A 24,233-nucleotide genomic window follows, 5' to 3' on the forward strand; every position below is an offset into this window, starting at 1 on the left:
GGAGGCAGAGTTGTAGAAAGCTATTAAATATTAAATGTCAGTGGAAATGTGCTGACTAGTAAATTCATCAAAGAAAGTTTCATAATTGTACAATTCTATAAGCAAAAGAAGTGAACTCACTCAGTCGTATCCGACTCTTTGCGACCCCGTGGACTGTATAGCTGACCAGGTTCCTCCGTCCATGGGATTTTCCACACAAGATCACCAGAGTGCGTTGCCATTTCCTTCTCCAGGGGACCTTCCTGATCCAGGGATTGAACCTGGGTCTTCTGCACTGCAGGCAGACTCTTTACCATCTGAGCCACCAGGGAAGCCCAACTTTAGCAAAAATTTTAAAAGTTGTATAAATGTACACTCAAGAAAAAAAAAGATAATAAATGTATTACATGTTAATGCCACTCAGTGATAAAACTGTGGCTGTATTTTTTTCCTTATTTTTTTGATCATCTGTGCTTCCCAAGATTTCTAAGAACAGGCATTGATTTTGTAATTTAAATGAAAGCTTTGATTTTGAAGACAATTTTAGAGAGTGGTTCATAAAGGCGGAAAAAACATTTTCTTTTGGTAAATGTTCAGTGAGTAATTTTGCTTACAAGTTTTTTGGCCTTGAATCATAGTAAGAAACAAATCTTTACATCCTGAACCAGTATACAAATATGTGACTATATTTAAGGAACAGAAATAAGAGGTTCATGAATAGTATTTCTTATGCTTGATGCACCTGATATTTTCTATTCAATTCTATTCCATGTCATTAAACACATTGCTACCCACAAACTAACATATTATTTTAGTCCATTAATAGATAATGACCCTTTGAAAACTATTATACTTAATAATAATATAGTAAAATATTCATATTTCAATAAAACACCTGTAGGCGTTATAGGTAAATACCTGGGCAAAGTAAAAAAGACAATGAGCTAAACACAGTTTAAAGAAACTTTTCCTAAGACTACTTCAGTGTTATACATTCTGATAGCGTAATAAAATACTATAGTACACAATAAAAGGAAATGGCAACCCACTCCGGTATTCTTGCCTGGAGAATCCCAGGGACGGAGGAGTCTGGTAGCTGCCATCTATGGGGTTGCACAGAGTCGGACACGACTGAAGCGACTTAGCAACAGCAGCACACAATAAAATATTTAATGATTTTAAAATGTTCCATATAATTAAACATTGCATGGCTTTTTTCTTTTGATCAACAGTTTTACTTCTACCACCAGTCAATTTCACCATTAAAGCTGTCAATTTAGCTCAAGTTCTTTTACATTGGGAACCAAATCCTGATCAAGAACAAAGCAATGTCCAGCTAGGATATCATGTGAAAATAAATGCTCCACAAGAAGAAGATGTAAGTGTTTATTCTGATGGCAATCCTTACCTAGACTGAATTTTCCTTAGTAAAGGACATTTTAACTAGAAAGAGAGAAAAGCACTGCAGAGCGTTCTGTTCTATTCCCAGGGCAATGCCTCTATTGAAATGGCTGAGAACCAGTGCCACACCGGCACTGAAACAGTGGCTCGGAACATTTTTAACTGTGGGACCAACTCTTCCACTTAACAAGGAAGTTTAGTAACTTCTGAGCTACAATAGTTTAGATGTTGATTTTATGTTGCCTCTAAAATATTCAAAAGAACAAAAGAGAATAACTAAGCAAAAGAGGAGAGGGTCCATTGTACTTAATGGAAGAGATCAAATTCAAATCCCAGTTCAGCCACTTCCTGACTTTACTACCTTCCATCAGTCACTTAAAATTCCAGAGCCCCAAGTTCGCTGCAGGGCTATATTAAAGCACCAGGTACCTAGTTGATGTGCAATAAATCAAACGAGGGGAGAAGCAGTACTTTGTCAGTCAACATAGAATTCTAGACAATTCTCCGGCAAAAATTTACCTCTGGGGAGGAGATTGGAGCCAGAGAAGGTCGCCAAAGGAAACTGGAGTCTGAACTGTAGTATTTTGTTTGTTTTTATAAGAAGCAGTTATTCAGGTATCCTTGGATAATTATTTTCTATATTTCATTATGTATTTTTAAAACATGTACCAATCGAGAACTAGGCAATTTGTTTATTCATTTTTAAAACCACTTTATTTTTGATAAAAAGCTGCACCTATTTAAAGTGTACAACTTGACTGATGAGTTTAGGAATAAGAACATAACCTTGAAACATTGGGCTTGATTTTTTTTTCTAGCAGAATGATTGCATTGCATTGTGTTTACATGTCATCTAAAAAGTGGAAGCAAACTTCTATTTGATTCAATAGTTCTCTGAAGGCCATTTCTCCTTTACATATCATGACTTGTGGGTTTTATTTTTAGTATGAAACCAGGAACACCGAGAGCAGCCTCGTAACCATCCTTCACAAAGGCTTCTCAGCAAGTGTGCAGACAGTGCCGTGGAACAACCGCTCCCTACAAGCCAGCAGCTGGGTTTCTGCAGAACTTAAAGCCCCACCAGGTAAGGCAGGTCTCTGAGAGCCTGGTTTTAAATTTCAGACTTTTGTAAGCACGGGAAAGTCAGGAAAGGAACACACCTTGCTTTTCTCTAAGTTAGTCACTTGTCCCTACAGTATTCTTCTACCTCATCCACATCCTCTCCAAGACCGAGATCACTTCTTAGTGTGTAACCTAGTCAATCCCATCCAGCAGCTCCCTGCAAACACTGAGGATTCTTCTCCCTCCCCGGCTCAGAAGACAGGGAGTCATAAACAAAAGCTGAGCTCTCTCATCAGTGGGTTCTAGGACATCTTTTCACTCCCTCCCTACAAGAATCCTCTGCTCTTCTCAGATGACTTCCAACCACGACCCCTCCACACCAGCACAGTCCTGCCTCAGCCCTCACTGCTCTGAGCTTACCTCTTCTGCCTGTTTCTCTGAATTCTTCCTGTACTTCAAAGCCCAAATCAAATTGTACCTGCTCTGGGAAGCCTCCTTTTTTCCATCCGATGCATAGAGGGATGCTGCTCCTTCCAGAACTTATTCAGGGATGCGGTGCTACTCGTGTGGCACAACATACAACATTATATTCTTTATCTTTCACGATAAGTAGATGTCAACCCTGCCATCCTGGGCTGTATTGCCCTGTGTGCAGGGCAGAGTCTCCTGCTTTCCTGCAACAGCATACAAACAGCATGTGTTTCAGACACAGTGGTCCCTGTTACACTGGTGGATTTGTTCACAACTCTATGACATCTCAAATGAAATTGAAGAAAATTATGCTGACAGTTCTTAGAAACCATGAGACTGGATAACCTGAGTGCCACGAGGAAAGAGATTAACACTTACTAAGTCTATATGGTCCTTCTGTGGAAAGCCAGGGTTTCTAATACTCAGAACCAGTAATAGTTATGATTCAAACCTTGAAAACACACACACAGAACAGAGAAAGACAGAGGGAGAACAGGCCACCGAGTCTTGAGATGTGTATGTGTGCGCCTAACAACAATGGCCTTGGCCAGTCTGGCCGTGGCTAATAGTCGCACTACTCCCTCATCACATCATTGCATGAAAAGGCCGTGCCTCCTGCGTCACGTGTGTGACCGAGAGCGGTGTCCTGAAGATCTTCCCGTTCACTCGGTAGAACATGATGTCTGGACCACAGAGCAGCCAGTTCACAGGAGGCTCGAGGTCACAGGCAGAGACTAATCTAAGGTAGACAGAAGACCGCAAATACAAGTGTCATCTGCTGTACACTAAAGCGCGTTTCCACCTCCCTGCAGTGAGTAGCTGCAGTGTGCCTACAACAGCCTTTGAGGATTAGGCTTCTGCAACCTCGACTGCTCGCTGCGCACACTGATGTGGGGTAACACTAACGGAAACGTCATTTTTTCTGCCTGGAGTCAGACTGAATTCACACCACAGCGTTCCTCGGAAGGGGACTGGGAGAGGGGCAGACCTCAGAAACTCTCAGCTGTACCTGGCACAGGTGATCTGGTCATCCAGTGCCGGGAGAGAGTATATCTATACACACACATTACACACACACACACACACACATATACACACACACACACACATATACACATATACACACACATATACACATATACACACACATACACACACACACATATATATACACACACATGTACACATATACACACACACACACATACACATATACATACACACACACATATATATACACACACACATATATATACACACACATATACACATATACACACACACACACACATACACACACATATATACACATATATATACATACACACATACACAATTTTATATATACACACATACACACACATATATACGTGTATACACATGAAAATACGTGCGTATGTGTATGTGTGTGTATATATGCATATGTATACATATATAAGGGCTTCCCAGGTGGCTCAGTGGTAAAGAATCTGCCTGGCAATGCAGGAGCCACAGGAGACTCGGGTTAGATCACTGGGTCTGGAAGATCCCCTCGAGGAAGGCATGGCAACCCACCCCAGTATATTCTTGCCTGAAAAATTCCATGGACAGAGGAGTCTGGCGGGCTACAATCCACGGGGGTCACAAAGAGTCAGACACGACTGAGCAACCAAGCATGCATGCACACGTGTGTGCATGTGTGTGTGCACAGACATCATATATATGCACATCCACACCCACACACATACTTGCACGCCCATACACTTTTGTACAGCAGAAACACAGTGTTACACAGCAAAGGGAATCAGCCACACACACACATACAGCCCCAAAACAAATTCAGAGTGGATTAAAGACCTAAAGGTAAAGTCAGACACTAAAAAGTTCTTACACCAGAACATGGGCAGAATACTCTTTGACATAAACTGCAGCAAGATCTTTTTTGACCCACCTCCCAGAATAATGAAAATAAAAACAAAAGTAAACAAATGGGATTCAATGAGGCTTAAAAGCTTTTGCAAAGGAAACCAGAAACAAGTCAAAAAGACAATCCTGAGAATGGGGAAAACATCTGCCCACACAGCAACTGACAGGGATTAAGCTCCAAAACATACAAACAGCTCACGAGGCTCAATATCAAAAAGACAAACAACCCAATCAAAAAATGAGCAGAAGACATAAACAGAAATTTCTCCAAAGACCTACAGATGGCCAACAAACATATGAAAAGATGCTCAATATCGCTAATTATTAAGAGAAATGCAAATCAAAATTACAACAAGGTATCATCTCACACTGACCGTAATAGTCATCATCAAAAAATATATACATAAATGCTGGAGAGAATGTGGAGGAAAGGGAACCCTCCTACTCTACTAGTGGGAATATAAATTAATATAACCACTATGGAGAACAGTATGGCGGTTCCTCAAAACACTAAAAATAGAGTTACCATATGACCCAGCAATTCTATTCCTGAACATATACTTGGAGAAAACCATATTTCAAAAAGATACATGCAACCCAATGTTCACTGCAGCACTATTTACAATAGCCAGGGCATGGACGCCACCTAAATGTCCATCAATAGAGAAACAGATAAAGAAGATGTGATACATATATAAAATGGAATATTACTCAACCATAAAAAGGAGCCAAATTGTGCCATTTGCAATGATGTGGATGGACCTACTGTCAAACAGAGTGAAGTAAGTCAGAAAGAGAAAAACAAGTATCATATATTAAGAAGGAAATGGCAACCCACTTCAGTCTTCTTGCCTGGAGAATTCCATGGACAGAGGATCATGGAGGGCTAAAGTCCATGGGGTCACAAAGAGTTGGACACAAGTGAGTGACTAAGCACCACACACGTGGAATCTACAAAGATGGTACAGAAGAACTTATCTGCAAAGCAGAACAGAGACACAGATATTGAGAACAAACATACCAAAGGGGAAGAGGGAATAGGGTGAACTGGGAGACTGGGATTGATATATATACACAACTATGTGTAAAATAGACAACTAATGCGAACAGATTCTACAGCACAGGGAGCTCTACTCAACGCTCCATGGTGACCTAAAGTAGACTTTAATACACTAGTGTGTGTACTGGGTCTCTAAAGAGGCAGTGTTCTTCTGCGATGTTGCCAAAACTACTTTCCTTTTGAGCAGCAATCTCTGTTACTCATGAAGCATTTGGATACTACCTAACGAATCACTTCATTCTCTGATGCCAAGTGGCCCTGGAGACCTTCCTTAACTAGCTCTCTCAGTCATAGCTAGCTACTGACAATGGAGAGTCAGAACCCTGAGGCTGCTGTATATCAAACTCTGAACGACAATCTCTCACACTGCTCTTGAGCTCTGATATCTATCACATACAAACCCTCCCCGGAAAGAAGCTGCAAAACTTCTGAAGTCAGAAAGTAGGGCTTAGTCATTTTAGTTCATCCCCCAGAAAGCTGACTTTTTGCAAATAGGTTTCCATAACTGTGTGATGACAATTACTTTTTGATGTCCCCAATCCCTATGGGTTTAAAAGAAAACTATCAAAAGCTATCGTGGCAATGCTTTGTTCTTTTTTTAAAAAAAATTTTTGTTGGAATAGAACTAATTTACAATGTTGTGTTACTTTCCACTGTACAGCAAAATATGAAACAATTCATGTGTATCTGCTATTTTTTTCTGTTTCCAATTTTTGACCATCTAGGGTCTCCTGGAACTGAGATTGTGAATTTAACTTGCACCACAAACACGAAGGCAGATAATTACACACACTTAGGACCATACCAAGTTTCTCTTCACTGCACCTGGCTTGTTGGCAAGGACGCCCCTGACGATACACAGTATTTCCTCTACTATAGGTTAGTACCGATTTTCACTTATGCGAACGGGCTGTTTCCTCCAGCCTTAAAAACTTATGAGTAATATTCCATGGTGTATATGTACCACAGCTTCCTTATCCATTCGTTCCAATATAGGTATCGCTCTCGGACTGAAGAATGCCAGGAATACAGCAAAGACGTCCTGCAGAGAAACGTTGCCTGCTGGTTTCCCAGGACTTTCATCAATAGCAAAGGGCGAGACTCCCTTGCAGTGTATGTTAACGGCTCCAGCAAGGAAGCTTCGATCAAGCCTTTCGATCAGCTCTTTGCCCTTCATGCCATTGGTAAGACAGCCTGACAGAAAACCAGAATAACTGAACTGCAGAATCTCAGCACTGGGAGGGTTTATAAATATCACCTAGTTTGGCTACTTACCTAATACTGAACGACCACATGGCTCCTGCTTAAAAACCACAGGGTCAAGGTCTCAGCCTCGGCACTACTCGCATCATCTGGCCAAAGAAGTCTCTGTGGGGACATCCTGCACTTTACAAGGTGTTCAGGAGCAGCCCCGGTGCCTACCTGCTAGACGCCAATAGCACTCCACCCCCATTCTCAAGTTGTGACAATAAAAATGTCCCCAGGCTTTTCTTTAACCTCAATATCTAATGATCATTACTTTTAAAATTTTAGTTTTATTGAGGTAAGAGAGGTAAGAGGTAACATGAGACGCATCCTCCCAATCTTTGGTGCACAATACAGCACTGGTGACTACAGGGACAATGTTGAACAGCAGGTCTCTAAAACTTGCTCCTCTCTTTTTTAACTTTTGATTTTATATTGGAGTAGGGCCAATTAACAAAGCTGTGATAATCTCAGGGCACGGCAGTGACTCAGCCATACATATGCCTACATCTGTTCTCCTCCAAAGTCCTCTCCCACGCAGGCTGCCATGTAACATTGAACAGACTTCTGTGTGCTATACAGTAGGTCCTTGTTGGTCCCAGTAATTCCCCGGACATTTCAAAATGTCCCCTAGGGGATAATCTTCCCTAGTTGAGAATCCAGGGAAAGTGAGCTCACTGCTGAAAGCAGCCCAGACCACCACTCAGCAGCTCTGGCTGGTCTTGTGAGATGTCTGCCCACGGATCCTGTGATGGGTTGGCATCACCCCCAAACAAGTCTGATTCCTTCCCCACAAGGTCCCTCAGCTATCCAAAGGCTGCCAGAGAGAGCTCTCTCTTCCCAAAACTACTGCCCTCTTCCCCAAACTACCGGCCACCAACTTCTCATGCATTCCTCTCTCTACCCTCCAGACTGTCTCCTCTGGGTGTTCTTGAGTTAGCAGATCTCTCTCACCATGTGATTCTCTGACTGAAGCATATAAGCTAAGCTTTCGCTTGTTCAGTTTTCAAAACTGAAGATCTTCTCCCTCACCCTAAATACTTGTATTAGTGAAATTCATCAGGAGCCCCTCACATAGCATTTCTGGTTCTTAATGTTCAAGGCTTCCGTTATTAGTGTGAACTGTGGAGCCAGGCTGCCTGGTCACAGATCCTGGCTTCTCCACTCACTCGCTGAGTGACCTTAGACAAGCTGGTCATTTCTCTGTGCCTCAGCCTTTTCACCTATGTGGAGCAATCAGGTCTTCCTACAAGGTCTTTGTAACAATTAAGTATGTTAATAATTATAAAGTGCTTAGAATGGTGCCTGGCCTAAGTATCCAATAAATATGCAAAATATTAAAGAATGTGGTTTGTGACATATGTATCTGTTTCTACTTTTCTATTATCCATGTGTGTATTGAGTGGAGTATAACTTTGTTTAAAGAATTAGGGTACTTGCTGAAGAGGTTATACAATTCTCTTCAATAGCATATTTTAGGTCATATTAAATGACCTAAAAATGTCACTTTCATGAAAACAGGCAATAAAAAATACTGAGAGAGACCTATGAAACAATGATATTAATATGAAAATGGACACAGTCTGGGACAGACTACGGGCATTTATTTTCTTGTATGATTTTCATTTTATTGAGACCAATTCATCACATTACTAAAGGAAATAAATCTTCTCTTGGTGAAAAATGTTTTGGCTTAGGGGATGGCAGGCGCTGGAGCCAGTGGGCCCCATTTTTAGCTTGTCCCTATGATTCAGTAATTGTGAGATCCAAGTCACATAACTTTAGATAAGTCCACTCAATTAGAAATAATTTCCACCCATATCAAGCAGTCATAAAACAATCAAGTGAGATCTCAGGGGGAAAGAACTATGGAGTTATAAGCAAAGACAAATTGAGCCCAACCCATTCTTTTTCTGCAAGAAAAAACCAAATTCTCACAACAAACGAAAACAAGATACACAAACCAAAATGAAATAAAAACTGAGGCCCAGAAAGGGGAAGTGATCAGCCCAGTCGCACACCTGTTCCATAGCACAGGGCTTAGTTGGGTCTCCAGGACACCTCCTCTCCAGGAACAGGTTTACCCTCAGGTTGGCCCAACTCGGGAAGTAAAAATGGATGGTGGGGTAGGTCTTAATAAGCTGAAGGAAAGGGCATTCAACCATTTGAGACTGTTTAAGTAGGAATTTTTGTTTACAGGAGAGATCTCTCCTGTAGCTGTAAGATGCGAGTCAGATGCGCGCTGCCGGAGATCTGCAGCTTGAAGATTTGTTGGTTAAACGCTGGAGGGAAATACTTGAGAACATGTAGCTTAGAAATACCTTGAGAAATGTGGGTGGACTGGACTTATCAACCATGATCGCCGAGCTCTTGTTCTCTAACACAGATCGAGTAAATCCTCCGGCGAACGTCACGGCAGAGATCAAAGGAACCTGTCTGTCTATCCACTGGGAAAAACCAGTGTCTGCTTTTCCAAGCCACTGCTTTGATTATGAGGTGAAAATTTACAATGCAAAGAAAGGATATTTTCAGGTAATGATTCCAATCATTCCATTATTTGATGGCAGATTTCTTAAAAAAAAAAAAAAAAAAATTTCTTGTCCATTTGACAGCTCTGGTTATAGCCTGGAACTAACAAAGTCAGAGGTAACATATCTATCCCAGTTTGTAAAAATAAATCAAACCTTACTGGTTTTTTGTCTTGAAAGGACCTATTTTGGGTTGAAAATAATGTGAAGGATCAGATAAAAGTTCTTAGCACTGTTGGGGAAATGGTGCAGCTGCTATGGAAAACAGTACGGGGATTTCTCAAAAATTAAAAATAGAAATATCATATGACCCAACAATTCTACTTCTGGGTAGATATCCAAAAGAATTGAAAGCAGGGTCTCAGAGACCTTTGAACAACTGTGTTCACAGCAGTATTATTCACAACAGGCAAAAGCAGGAGATGGGGTACACAATGTGAATGTACTTTTACTACTGAACCACACACTTACAAATGGTTAAGATGGTAACGTTTCGTTATGTGTGTTTTATAACAACTTAAAAAAAAAACGCCACCTCATTAGTCCTAATGCACAAAAAGTTCAAGGGGAAAGGAGCTGAATGAAAGTCAATATTTATTAAGCATTAACTATAAGTTAAGCTTTGTTAATACTTAGTTTAATTACTCGGTCATATCTGACTCTTTTGATCCTACGTACTATAGCCCACCCAGCTCCTCTGTCCATGGAATTTTCCAGGCAAGAATACTGGAGTGGGTGGCTATTTCCTTCTCCAGGGGATCTTCCTGACCCATGGATGGAAAATCAGGTCTCCTGTATTGCAGGCAGATTCTTTACCAACTAAGCGATCAGGGAAGGCCCTTGTTATACTTATAGTTTCTCTATTATGTAACTATACAATGATCATTCCCATCTTACAGGACAGTGAGGCACAAAGAGATTAAGTAAATTGCCCAACATCACAAAGCAAAGTAAAAAACTGGAGAAGTCAGGATTCAAACTCCTTCCTTGCAAACTCAATTTGGTTTAACAAAGATTTTTACAAGCTGGCTTCTTAGTGGGAGATGGACAAATACGTGCCATTTGTGCTCTCAAGGGGCCTGGTCTGCGGGATGCACTCACCCAGTCTCGGAGCTGCCTGACCAACAGGCCACGTGGATACAAAGCAGGGGGTCAACAAAGCAAGCTACCAGGGCCTCCACCCAAGGGAGAGGAATTGAACAGAACCTTGACGGATGAACAAGAACCTGCCTAGTGGGAGAAGCAGAGAAGGGCTTTTTTAGCCAGCACTTGCCCAAGTAAATATGGCCCAAAACTGGCTTTCTTTTTAAAATTTCTAACCCACCATATACTGGTATGATTTGCTAGAAGAATCAAGTGTTGCCAAAGACAAACCCAGTGATCCTGAGCTTAGATGCCATGGCAATGTCAAATTGCTATAAAAGCTCCCAAACTGTTGTTTCCATTTGTATATTTCCTCCTTGAGGACCACAATAAACAGCCCTCACTCACACCAGTCCTCCAATACACTTGGAGTGGTCAAGGCCCTAGGCAGGAGTAACCAAGGCTTGAGAGAACATGGTTCCTTCAGCCAAGTGGCAGTATTTCAGTCAGCTAGACATAAGACCAACACTGAAATCATAACTCTAGCTCTGACATTAGGGCTTCTCCCAGAATGACTCTAAGACTTTGCTTGGAAAAAGTAGTTTCTCTTTTTAAAACCATGGCCATTAGCAATGGAAGGCACTGGAGAGTTTTACTCCATAGAGAAATGTGAACACATCTGGAGAAATGCAGAATTACTTTGGTAGCAGCATAAAGCTGGGTATGGGTAGACGGGAACATGTGGAGATAGAAATAGCAGTCTCAAGGCTAATGCAATGGTCTAAGAAAAAATTGATGAGACCTAAAATGGCAGTGTTTTTGGAGTAGAGACAAGGAAGGGAGAAATATATCCAGGAGTATGTAACATGGAGGCCCCAGGGACATAAACTTGGTTTGGGGCAGAGGGAATTAGCTGCATGGTGAAGACCCTGACCAGTAGAGAACATAGAAGGTTTTGTGAGAAAACAGCCTCAGTTCAACACTATACAACGTTAGTCTATGTTGCCTATGACAAACTGGAATTTACTGAGTGTGTATTATTAGGTTGAAATACCCCAAGTGATTGTTTTTGCAGATCAAAAACTGAATATTAGCAGTTTTAATGTGATTCAATCCAAAATATCTTTAAGCTTGGCCTTTACAAAGTTAGCGCTTCTTTATTTGATAATCCATTGGTTTGATGGTATTATTCTGATTTTACAGATGAGAAAACTGAGGCTCAGAGAGGTCAAGCAACTCGCCCTGCATTTAGTTAGAGGTTAGCGCTAGGATTCAAGCCCCCTTTTCCTAGATTCAAGGGCCCTGGTCTTTTCTGCTTCCTTACGCACCCTCCACACCTCACTTCTCCTCCCCACCCCCAGCTGGGAGTGACGCACTGACACAGGGATCAGCGAACTTTTACAGTAATAAGGTCACAGAGGAGATATTTTAGGCTTTGCAGACCATGCTGCTTTTGCCAAAATTACTCAGCTCTGCCAAAGATACAAGCAAATAGACATAACTGCATTCCCGTAAAACTGTTTGTGGATACTGAAATTTCAATTTCATGTAATTTTCATGTGTCACAAAATACTCTTTTTATATTTTTCAGTTGTTGAAAAACATATGTCATTCTTAGCTTGCAGTTTCTATAAAAACAGGCAGCAGGCCAGGTATGTCATAGACTGCACTTTTCTGGCACCTGTTGAGTATGATGGAAGCCATGGGATGTTGTTAGGTGATTATGGAATATCTTGGGACAAGATGAGGGGAGTTACAGATCCTGCGACGGGCCACTCCAGTCTTTCACTCTGGAAATATCAGTTGGACCCAGATGGATCATTGAAATCTTACAATTGCCTCCTTTATTTATTTTGGTTGCTACTAGCTTTCCATCGAAGTATGACTGCCAACACATCCATACTGAAGTGGTCTAGAAGACACTAACTGATGTGTGTCTTGTTGATTTTAAACGGGTTGCTGAACACTGAGTCACTTGCAGATGACCTTCTAGTCTAGTCACTGGCACAATTTAAATATCATATTCTGAAGAGTCTTATCATGTTATTTTTTCCATTTAGACAGAAAAAATGACAACCAATACACTCATCACCATAATTGATGATGTTTCTAAATATTACATTCAAGTGAGAGCAGCAGTGAGCCCTGTGTGCAGAACGACGGGGCTCTGGAGTGAGTGGAGCCAACCTATTTATGTGGGTGAGTACCTCTTGTTTATTTTAAAGCAAGTGGCCTTACTCATGGTTGTAACAGATCCTCCTGGAAAATGGACATGTTCACTTCTGAGTCTTGAAAGGCCTTCATTGTCTCTACTATGCCTTATCCTATCAGTTGGCTTGCTCCCTTTCTGACCAGAGGTGGATTTACCTTAAGAACAGTGAAGTTGAAACATTCAAGCTTCTCATGAGCACCAGCTCTTCCAAAGTCTGGTGCCTATTTAGTTTTTGCAGATTACCTAATTCCACTTCTATCCAATTTTTCCAAATGTGTTTTTTTTTTTTTTAGTTTTGAGATAATTATAAATTCATATGCAGTTTCAAAGAAACATGCTCAAAGAACTCATGTAGACTTCATTTGGTTTCTTTCAGGAGGAACCTCTTAAAAACCTGCACTGCAATATGCTACCCAAAAAAAGTGGCAAGGATACAACCCATCAATCTTATTCAGATTTAACTGATTCTATATGTACTCGTTTGTGTGTGTATTTAGCTCTATGCAATTTTATTCCATGCATACGTTCATGTATCTATTACCACAAGGATTCCTCTGTGCCCTTTTGTATGCATATTCATCTCTCTCCTCCTTCATTCCTAACACTGGTCAACTACTAATCTGGTCCCCATTTCTGTAATTTTTCCATACCTAATTTTGAATTCTTATTTTTGTTTCATTTCAAAAAGAAGATTCCAAAACTGAGTAAGGTCAGGGTCCACAAAATCTGGATTCAGACCCGGGCCTTCAGCAAAACAGACCTCAATTCAGTTCAGTTGCTCAGTTGTGTCCGACTCTTTGCAACCCCATGGACTGCAGCACGCCAGGCCTCGCTGTCCATCACCAACTCCCGGAGCTTACTCAAACTCATGCCCATTGATTCAGTGACACTATCCAACCATCTCATCCTCTGTTATCCACTTCTCCCACCTTAAATCTTTCCCAGCATCAGGGTCTTTTCAAATGAGTCAGTTCTTCGCATCAGGTGGCCAAAGTATTGGAGTTTCAGCTTCAGCATCAGTCCTTCCAATGAATATGCAGGACTGATCTCCTTGCAGTCCAAGGGACTCTCAAGAGTCTTCTCCAACACCACAGTTCAAAAGGATCAATTCTTTGGCGTTCAGCTTTCTTTATAGTCCAACTCTCACATCCATACCTGACTATTGGAAAAACCATAGCCTTGACTAGACGGACCTTTGTTGGCAAAGTAACGTCTTTGCTTTTTAATATGCTGTCTAGGTAGGTCATAACTTTCCTTCCAAGGAGTAAGCGTCTTTTAATTTCATGGCTGCAGTCACCCTCTGCAGTGATTTTGGAGCCCCCCAAAAATAAAGTCTGTCACTGTTTCCATTGTTTCCCCATCTATTTGTCATGAACTGATGGGACTGGATGTCATGATCTGAGTTTTCTCAATGTTGAGTTTTAAGCCAACTTTTTCACTCTCCTCTTTCACTTTTATCAAGAGGCTCTTTAGTCTTCTTCACTTTCTGCCATAAGTGCAGTGTCATGGATATCTGAGGTTATTGATATTTCTCCCGGCAATCTTGATTTCAGCTTGTGCTTCATCCAGCCCGGCATTTCTCATGATGTACTCTGCATATAAGTTAAATAAGCAGGGTGATAATATACAGCCTTGACGTATTCCTTTCCCGATTTGGAACCAGTCTGTTGTTCCATGTCTAGGAATGGGCACTGCCTGGACTCCTATATTGGTTCTGCAGATGTTTTTGTTTATGATTAAACTGACTAGCTTATTAGGCAAATAAGGTGATCACTGTATCTGCCTGTGGGATCAGAGAAGGGTGATGATGGTGGCTCTGAACGAAGGGTCAAATTTCCATTCGTCCTCTATGTCAGACAGTAATTCTCTAAGTTGGAGAGGCAGTCTTGCACCATGAAGCTAGCACATGCATGCCCTGTGTTTGCTGTCACCTGTGTGTATCCTGGCCATGCAGGGGGGCAATGCATGAGAGAAGAGGACAGTTACGAAAAACAACTACTGCTGCTCAGAACTCTGGAGTCTTCCACAGCAAGCTCAGATTTCATGCTAGCCTGGCACATGCTAACTACTTGTTCAGCCTAGAATACATCACTTCTCTCTGCCCATCCACGGGCTCCCAGAGCTAAGGAGACAATATCCACGTCTCCTGCCTCACAGGTTATTGTGAAACAGAAACAACAATGTCAGTAGATAAGATCTACTGTTGACAACCTGCTCCCCACTAAGCACTGAGCCAAAGGCTTTACACGAACCCTTTCACCAATCCTGTGCACAAAACTGTTTTGTACATGAGAAAAAAGAGTTTTGAACCATTTAGACAGTTTGCTTAATTCTGCATGGCCAGTAAGTGGCAGAGAAGGAATTCAAACCCAGGCTAACTGGCTCCAACACCTGAGCTCTCAGCCCTGCAGCACCGTGGCTGGGGTGCTACAAGCTAAAACCCTGCACAAATTAAAGACTCATTTAAGAGATCCTGGTAGCTAACTGTGTGGTTACGGCTTGTCAAGCACGTGCATGTCACATACCGCATCCTATGAGGTAGCTAATGACAGGCACTAAAGGAGAGCTTGCTTTCTTTCAGCGATGCTATGACTTTCTATTTAGAAATGAGACACTTGGACTACCGAGTGTCTCTGCAGGACGTTCCTGGGCAGTGCCCACTGGCCCATGTGGATGTCAGTACAGGTCAAAGACACAGCAGGGAGATTTCCAAGGAAGGCTGGGGAAGACAAGCAAAGGCCCGAGGGATGGAACACGGTTCTGAGTCTGCAAGGCCTTGCTGAGTTGCTGAGTTTCCCAAGGGGAAAGGCACCCCTAAAGTTGCACCACAGGATCAGCACAGCCTTGCAGCTCTGCCCCCATATGACCCTACTGGGACTCAGAGGAGCAGCAAGAGCCTTCCTGGGAGAGGGAACTGAAAGGAAAAAAGGAACTGAGAAAACAAGCCAAACGCCCCTACTTCATGGTTCAGCCAAGGCCAGTCTTTCCCCTCCCCCACCACCCTCCTTCCCAGGTTGAGGCCCCAACCTGACAGAGCAGACCCAGCACACAGCACCCCCGCCCCTCGCCCCGCCAACTCTGCTTCAACTGCACAATCGAGATTCACTCTGCTCCCCAAGGGGGGACCCAACAGAAGAAACACAAACCCATGGCAGGGAATTTTCAACAAGGTTATGAATTTCACCAAATGCCCATAGTGAAAGCTTAATTTTGATTACTTGCATTTGGTGGAATTTTGTCTTAATGCTTTGTTATTCCCCAAAGGCACAAAAATCACTGGCCCCAAAGTACTGGTATTTCCAGGGGTCTTTCCAACATTACTGCACACACAGTTTCAGAGATTTTTACTTTTTCTCAATGCTGTTGGAGGACCTCAAACTAACTTGGAGATCATGGTGGGTACCTTGGCTGTGGATCCAGTTCTAAACTTTTAGTGTCTGTGTTCTGAATTCTCATCAGTGTTGACTGTGAAGAGTTTAGAACTTAGAGAGGAAGAAAGCGAGAGACAAATCAGGAGATCTAGGTTTTCGTAGTGGCTATGGCAGCGTCTAACTCTCTGATTGAAGTTAGAGATGCAGAGATAGCATCTCATGAGCCAAGTAATCAGAGACTGTAAGGAGAGACAGATTACTTTAGGTCATCTGAAGGCAGGGCCAACTATTGTCACCCCTGCAGGGGACAGAGGGGCTGCCCTGTGACCTAGTCAGTCATCCCTAACCTTCCCAGGTCTCAGTTTCCTGCCTGTAACACGTGAACTTCCTCCTTTTTAAGTTCTTTCCAAATCTGCCTTTCACTTTCCTGGTTCCCCTATCCCCTGCCGTGACAGCCCCCTACCAAAGTGCTGAGAGAGATCCTGACCTAGAATGAGAGTTTATTTTAAGCTTGTTTTTAATTTATTATTCACTCAGCACTTTAGAGCTGGCACCCCATTATTATTTTCTAAACAACAGCTTCCCGGTTTGGAACTGGGTTCATTATCCTTTGCCCTCAGGTGTGCCTCCCCACCATCATCACTGCAAATCTTATTTCATTTACTGCCACCCTGGTCATGAAGATGCACTGATTAATATTACCACTAACCTTATAAATCCATCCTTTCTGGAATTTACTCCCCTGCTCAGTTTAGGATCATTAGTGAATTTAATCAATGCAGGCTCTCCATCGCCATCAAGATGATTAATAAACTAATAGGAAGCCCAGGCTCCTCTGGGACATTTCACACGGCTCTTCCTTACCCCGCAAGGATGCAGCAATAATTATGCTCTGCTTGCAGCCCACCAGGCAGTGTTCCCACTCCATTCATTTCCTCCAGACATCCATCCTCCTCTCCTACCTTGTCTTATAAATGGCACTCTGGAGCCCTCCCCTTCCATTTTCACACCAAGACCCAACTAAAATACTACCTCTCTGTTAGGTATTATCAAGTCCATCTCCCTTATTTGAGGGAAATGGAGACCCTGAGATATTTAATAATTCAGTAGTTATCAAACAGCCAAGAAGTGGCTATTAATGGATAATTTTCTCAAACAGGTGACATATGAGTCAATTAGTAAATTGCAATAAATTCAATCGACTAGCTAACCCACAAGAGCCCAAGGATCTTGATGGAGAGCGACACCAGGTGAATGCATTTTGACAGAGGAAAAGGGAGGATGGAGGAGTCAGGACTGCTGTCTGGCTCAGCTGGCAAGGTCACTGCACAGTCAAGGCAGCAGGCACAGTGGTCACGGGTCTGCCAGCCTCTGAGCACTCTCCGTCTGCCTTGAAACTCTGTTCTCCCATGCTGGGATTTCCAGGGCATGGAATACTTTTCATTTATTCTTCAGATAGAAGAAGCAGTTTCATTTTATCTGCCCTTGTTATCAGCTGCCCTTCCTCAACTGGCTACTCTGCCTTATCTGAAGAGCTAACTTCCCGCTTTTCACACTTCTTTCTCCTTTTGTAACTTTCTTAACTTCCGGATTGTTCTGTTCCTTTATTATCTCTGCCATCTCCTGTTTACCAAAAACCTGTGTCTTCTGAGGGGTTCGTGGTCTGAGGGAAGCTTTTCCTTTTCTAAAGTCCATCATCTTCTCCCTCCCTTCTCAGAAGCTCAAATGTCATGCATGAAACAAGCAATAACGAAAACAATTTCCTACAGTCATGCCTTTACCATGAGAAGTGTTATGTGCATCCACCCAGCCATGTCGCTGGACAGGCTCAGAGGATCTGAGTCCTGCACATCAGTGACAGGCCTTTCCCACAGTCACAGGCACTGCCTCTCAAACGAACTGGGCCCTTGATGAAATCAGTATCTAAATGCCAGGATCTATCAGACGAAGGCATCAAGTACCAATTAAAATGTAGTTAAAAATAAAAATATTGCCTCAGGCCTGAGAGGTGTAGCACTTGCACCCAGGGGAGTAGGGGAAAGTTCACTGCACTTCTTGGATGGCTCAGCTGTGCGGTGAAGGTAAACACGGATGGCAGCTGTCTTTCGGGGCATCTTCTACAACAATACCTATTACTCATAGGACTGTAAGGGCTTCATGAAAATAGTGGAAGCAGAAAATCAGGGAGGGAAGTAAGATTTGGTAGTGGTGGTGGGGTAATGGAAGCAAGGCTCTTACAGGGAAACTCTAGTGCCTTTTTCCTTGGACTTGACAGTCCTGGGCTGTAAGAGGGAGGAAACCGGCAGTGGCCCCAGGGCACATGAAATCAAAAGCTGGAGGGCTTGGTGTCCCCTCCCAGGCCCTCCAGCCCACCTCCTTCACTTTACACTTTGCCAGCTCCACCCTCAGCACTCAGAAAAGAAAAAAAAAAAAACTGTGACACAGTCTATTTGCCACAGTCCTACTTTAAATCCTCACACTGTGCTGGAAAAGGAGAAAGGTGATGGGGAGACACTTGTAGAGGACTCAGATTCACTTTCCAAAGGAAATGAATTTCGTAAATTCCAAAGCTTTCAGGAAGAAATGGTGGGATTCTGGGTTAACAGTGACAAAAACTGATAGAAGAATAAAAAGTTGACCCAATAACATGAAAAATCCCCCTGGCTTCCCTGAGGGTGATATAACTTGTGGCAGTTTAGGCTTTTCTTTGCAAATGGGGCATCTGGGGTTGGTAAATGTGGTGGCTGATTTGGGCCACTGCTTCCTTTCACCCAGGCTCCTGTGGTTTCCAGGCTGACAGCCCCACTGCTTACTTGTTCCCAGTGGGGGGACAAGACAATTTAGCCCTGTGGCCTGAAGGACGGCCAGCAGGGAGCTTTCTCACTGTCCCCAGATCTCAGGAGCAGGGAGTTCCCACAGTCCAGCCCCCACCAGCCTTCTACGCATGACCTCTGTCTCATGATGCGCCTGCCAGGTGTTAGGATGGAGGTGGGGCCCTGCTCTCGGGCAGGCACTGTGCCTGGCACCTTCACTTATCTTATCTTACGCAGCTTCACAAACATGGGGTTTTCCTAATTTAGCGGTGAGAAAGGAGATGCAGAGGGGTTAAGGAACTGGCCCAGGTGAGAGCTAGGAAGTGATGGACTAGAACCTGGAATGCAGCCACAGGACTGGGTCCACGCCCTGCTGTTTTTGTGATGCTGGTCACAGCGCCAGCACCGGAGATGGAGGCGGGGGAGGGGGGCACGGGGGCTAGCGGCAGTAAAAGGGTCACCCTGTCAGCGCGTGAGCTGGTCAGCCTCCACGCAGACCAAGCAATGGGGACATTTTCATTGACCTCTTCAGGCGCCTCTAGTCTGAATACCTCCTATGAGCTGTCCATGGTGTTCATTTTCACACAGACCTTCCGGAGGGTGAGAGTCATCATGCCTGAAGCCCTCTCCCACTCTCCAGTATCCTGAATATTCAGTGTCTTCTTTCCCTTCATGCCTAAGCTTACGTCTCAATCTTTTGAGGATTCTGACAGGACTTGATTTTTAGTCTGGCTTTGACTATTTAAGGAAATTATCTTGGTGCCTTACTGCTGAACATGATGTATTCAATCCTAATCACAGTTATAAGAACTATGATTCATTGAACACCTACTGTGAACTAGCACCGTGATGATCACTTTACAGGAATCAACTCAGTCAGTTCTTATCCCTATTGAACAAAGCAGGTGATGGATCCTCCCAAGGGCTCCCTGCTCAGGGACACCTCTCGTTGTAAGCGGGAGAAGCCAGAGGAAAAGTGCTTCACCCGTTTCTTAAGTCTCTGTGAGGACAGCTCTCAGCTGCTTTAGCAGGTGGACTGAACAAGCCCAGCAAACCCCTTACAGGGAAGAAAGTTCTGGGTTACCTGGGGCCCTAGAAGATACACAGCCCTCGGTGTTCTTTGGAAAAGTCTGCAAAGAAGAAGAAGATGGCAAAGAGGAGTTTTCCACTCAGCTCCACCAAGTCCTGCTAGAGACGAACACAGACCAACAGTCTGGCAGCAATCCCTCTAGGGAATCCTGAGTGCATACAACACACACACACACACGCATGCACTCACACACACCCCCCAAAGCATCTCCATGTCCTTTCCATATTTTGGGTCACTGAACCCCATTTCCCCAGATGAACACAGTACAAGTTTTCGGCATTTTGCTCTGGGTCCTGCACTATCTACATTCTGTCCACCAAGTCTGGATTGGTTCCCTCTTTCAGTCTCCCTAAACCAGGCGAAGCTCAAAATCCACACGACAGAACTGTCTTGGAAAGCTCGTCCACCTAAAAGGCATGCTTATGACTTCTGCTGGCATTGTGAGTCTGTGATCCCTCTTGGGGGCCCCTTCACAAACGATGCCAGTCTCCCCCTCCAATGAGCGGCAAGCACAGGAGGCTTCGTACACTAACAAATCTGCATCCTCTAGCTAGCCAGCCCCATTCGTGTCCTGAGAATTCCTCCCACTGCCTGTTGGCTTAACAGACAACAAATATGGCTGCTTCACTGGAAGAGCCCCATCAATCTACTAATGAGTCTTTTCCCTTGGAACCTATGGTTGAAACTGAAATCAGATTCAAAATCAATACGGGATCCCTGAAAGTCATGCTCATAGGAAGAGCTTAAGGGTGGAACAGGCCTCCAAAGCAAACTGATTGTCTAAGAGTTCTCAGTCTGAACCATAAAGATCATAGAATTCAAGAACAAGTGGGGCTATAGCACCAGCAGGGGGGAGATTTGACAAAGCTCTGAGAGCAGCCAGAGGCAGAGCTGGGACTTGTGCGTCCAGGGTCTGGGTCTCTTCAGCCACCATCCTCTCTATCCCCCTCTCTCCCTCTGTCACCACACACACCCAGATCATATGACATGTGCAGAAATTTCTTTAGCTCCCTTATTCTCCAGGCTGAATGGCTGAGATGTCAGAAACTAAAGACACCAGACAGCTTGAGCTCCCAAATGCTCCAAGTTATCAATATTGGGAGAACATCCTAGAATAAGGTGCAGAGCCTAAACTGCTTCTCCTCCTGAGCAGGACAGGCTTTTCGACTTCCTCTTTGTAAAGCTCACCTCTGCATAACCAAACAGTGCTCATCAATTTCTTGAAAAGAAACATCTGTGGCTTCCGTTTCAATGGCACAAAAGTCATTCTTGAGTCAGAGAAAAGATTCAAGTTACCTGGAAATACTTGTTCCTCAGAAAATTTCCAATGTCAGAGACCCCAAATTCAAATGAATGATGTACTGAGGGGCCTCTGAATTTTTACAGAAGTAAAATTCTTCTTCATTTTGACCCGAAGGATATATACTGTGAGTGGGGACTGTTCCCCTACTCAACTTTCAGTGAAGACAGAGTTGGTGCTGTTTTTAAGTCATTTAGTCACATAACTGACTCTCAACTTCATTTTTGTGTGAAGAAATCATGTAACTTTAGATAATCCCCAGGTAGTTGTCATTTGGTAGTGAATACGTGAATGTTTTTTCCTGCACTAAATTTATCTGCCAGTTTAGGTTTTCTTTGAAGAAAAGCTGACCTCAGCTCTGCTGTCTGGGTTAGTTCTGTCTTCAGGTGGTGGTAAGGGAATGGTTCTAAAACAAAGCTGGGACACTGCAGAAGCCAGGAGGGGAGAAATGACTCAAGTGCCACCTCTTCCAGGCAGGAACCATGACTGCTTCTCACCTTGCAGGCATCATCAACATTTTTTGATCAAAAGAAATAAAATCAGTTGTCTCTCTAAAAATTTTGCTAATTCATAGAGCATCTTCACTTATCAATGCGAGTACTGAAGTGAACAGCAAGAGAGTAGTTTAACTGAAAAGATTTGTGTAACCACATTCACAAGTAAACGGCACTCTTATCGGGCCATGACACACGGCTTGCAGTGAATTGCACAATTTGAGACGCCAATGGGACCCAGTGTGCCGCCCTGATAATGTTTACAACACAGCTCATTCTTCCTGCAGGACTCAAGTTTCGCCTGTCTAACCCACTGACAACAGGAAGAAGCCTGCTCCTGACATAACCCTCGCTGAATTTATATCCCATGTGGGCGAGTGTGGAATTTCTGAATGTGCTTGTCAGGGGACCTGCACAACGGCTCACTGTGTGGAGTGGTGAGCTCCAGAAACGGGGCAGTGAGGCAGGCAGGGTCCCTTATTCACGAAATCAGAGTGGGAAATACACTGAGACACTATTTGATTTGATGGTATTCTAGTTCATCCCAGTTGCTCTTTATATTAGCCACGTGCAGTAAAAACTAGGTTCAACAGGACACTTGGTGACAACCCAGAGAACTGAAAACTAATCCAAGAACAACGGAGTCTCTGTGGTATTGGGGAAAACAAAAGGTGTGTCTTTCTGAGCCTCTGTTTTCATCATTTTACAAACTGTGGCTACTGCCTGTGTATAACATAGCTGTACACACATGAAACTTCTTTTTACATGCCATGGTCAGAGTGAGTCACTTAAAGTGATTCGGTCCTGACTAAAGCCTAGGGGACCACAGGAGCAGGGGCACGCAAGGCAGCCTCCTCCTGCTGGAGACACAGCCTGAAAACACAGCCACCTCCGGCGACTGAGAAGCGACACCACAAGAGGGCTGCCCTGCAGGGAAGCAGCATCCAGCTGGGAAGAGGACGCTGAGGACGCTGCTGCAACAGGGGAACGTTCAGGATGTGCTCTGTGAAGCGCCTGCCCGTGCAGGGCGTTCTGGGCCTGGGGGACGGGGTCCCTGCACCTTGGCTGGGAGCACAGCCGCTCGGCACGTCCTGGCTCCTCCCCGGGCTCCCCGACTCCGCCCAGCTCTGCTGCGGCTCCTCTACCCGTCAGATGGGACAGCAGCGCCCACCCTGAAGCATTGCTTTGAGAATTCAACTGAGATGACACAGGAAGCCCTTGCAGACTGTCCGGTACCTAAAAAGTGAATGTAAAAATGTGTATAGAAAATAACCTACTGGTGACTGCCGGTTACTGCTGACTTCTCTTTTTTGTTCTCTTCTACTACTTTCACCAATGAAAATATACCAAAATTAATTATGTGAGAGATCAGGATACACAAAATGATGGTGCCCTGGACTGAGTCAGGGTACTGGAAAATGTGCTGGATTGAGAGTGTTCTTAAGGGTCCTATCTCAACTCCCTTGTTTTTACAGATGAGGAAGCTGAGGCCCGGAATGGCCACCTTCACCACAAGACCAGGCAAAGGCAAAGACAAAAGCCTGCCTCTCTCACAGTTATGGCTGCGTGTGATGCATTGGTGTAAACTGAGCCATAAACAAAAGCCTGCCTCTCTCACAATTATGGTGGGGTGAGAGGCACTGATGTAAACTGAACCAGTGAGGAAAGGAGGCGGGGGTCTACAGTGAATGAGGAGAATCAAAGTAACTTCCAAGGATTCCAGGTTGGGAACTTGGAAGAGTGAAGACCAAAACGGAGAGGTCATGAGGGAAGTTGCTTTGATGTGAAGAAGGATGTGAGTTTTGTTTTGAATGTTGTCAGCTTTGAGGCACGTCCCAGTGGGTTCCATCTATGGGCAATCTCAGACACAGATCAAGAGATAGGCAGGAATAAAGATGCAGGAGAGGATGGCATGGAATTAAAAGATGAAGCTGTGCTCAACAAACTTTTTAAAGTTCAAAGAATAGATCACAGTGAAAAAACACCAAGAGTTCAAGGTTGAGCTGAGAGGGCCAGCTGAAATTAAGAAGGAGGGAAAGAAATTATATTGAAGCAGAAGAAGATTTGGGTAGAGGATTCAGTGGCTTGGTTTCCAGGTGGGCATAACTATCAAGTCTGAAATTCAGAGGAAGGTCAGGGAAGATAAAGTCGCAAAAAGAAATCAACCATTCTTTGGCTTCAACCAGAAGAAAGTCAGCCGGGATTTTAAAAAGTGGTTT

General features: G+C 43.6%; 1 protein-coding gene across 1 annotated transcript in view; it reads left to right on the forward strand.

The window, feature by feature from the left end:
- Positions 1 to 24,233, forward strand: part of IL5RA (interleukin 5 receptor subunit alpha) — a 46,053-nt gene that overhangs the window by 6,078 nt on the left and 15,742 nt on the right. Inside the window, exons 4-9 of the mRNA XM_065935024.1 lie at positions 1,212 to 1,357; positions 2,326 to 2,464; positions 6,604 to 6,757; positions 6,875 to 7,062; positions 9,510 to 9,655; positions 12,795 to 12,933. Of these exons, the coding sequence (XP_065791096.1) occupies positions 1,212 to 1,357; positions 2,326 to 2,464; positions 6,604 to 6,757; positions 6,875 to 7,062; positions 9,510 to 9,655; positions 12,795 to 12,933 (912 nt within the window). The remainder of the gene's footprint in view (positions 1 to 1,211; positions 1,358 to 2,325; positions 2,465 to 6,603; positions 6,758 to 6,874; positions 7,063 to 9,509; positions 9,656 to 12,794; positions 12,934 to 24,233) is intronic.

The sequence above is a fragment of the Muntiacus reevesi genome, chromosome 4 (genome assembly GCF_963930625.1).
Source record: "Muntiacus reevesi chromosome 4, mMunRee1.1, whole genome shotgun sequence".
NCBI classification, from domain to species: Eukaryota; Metazoa; Chordata; class Mammalia; order Artiodactyla; family Cervidae; genus Muntiacus; species Muntiacus reevesi.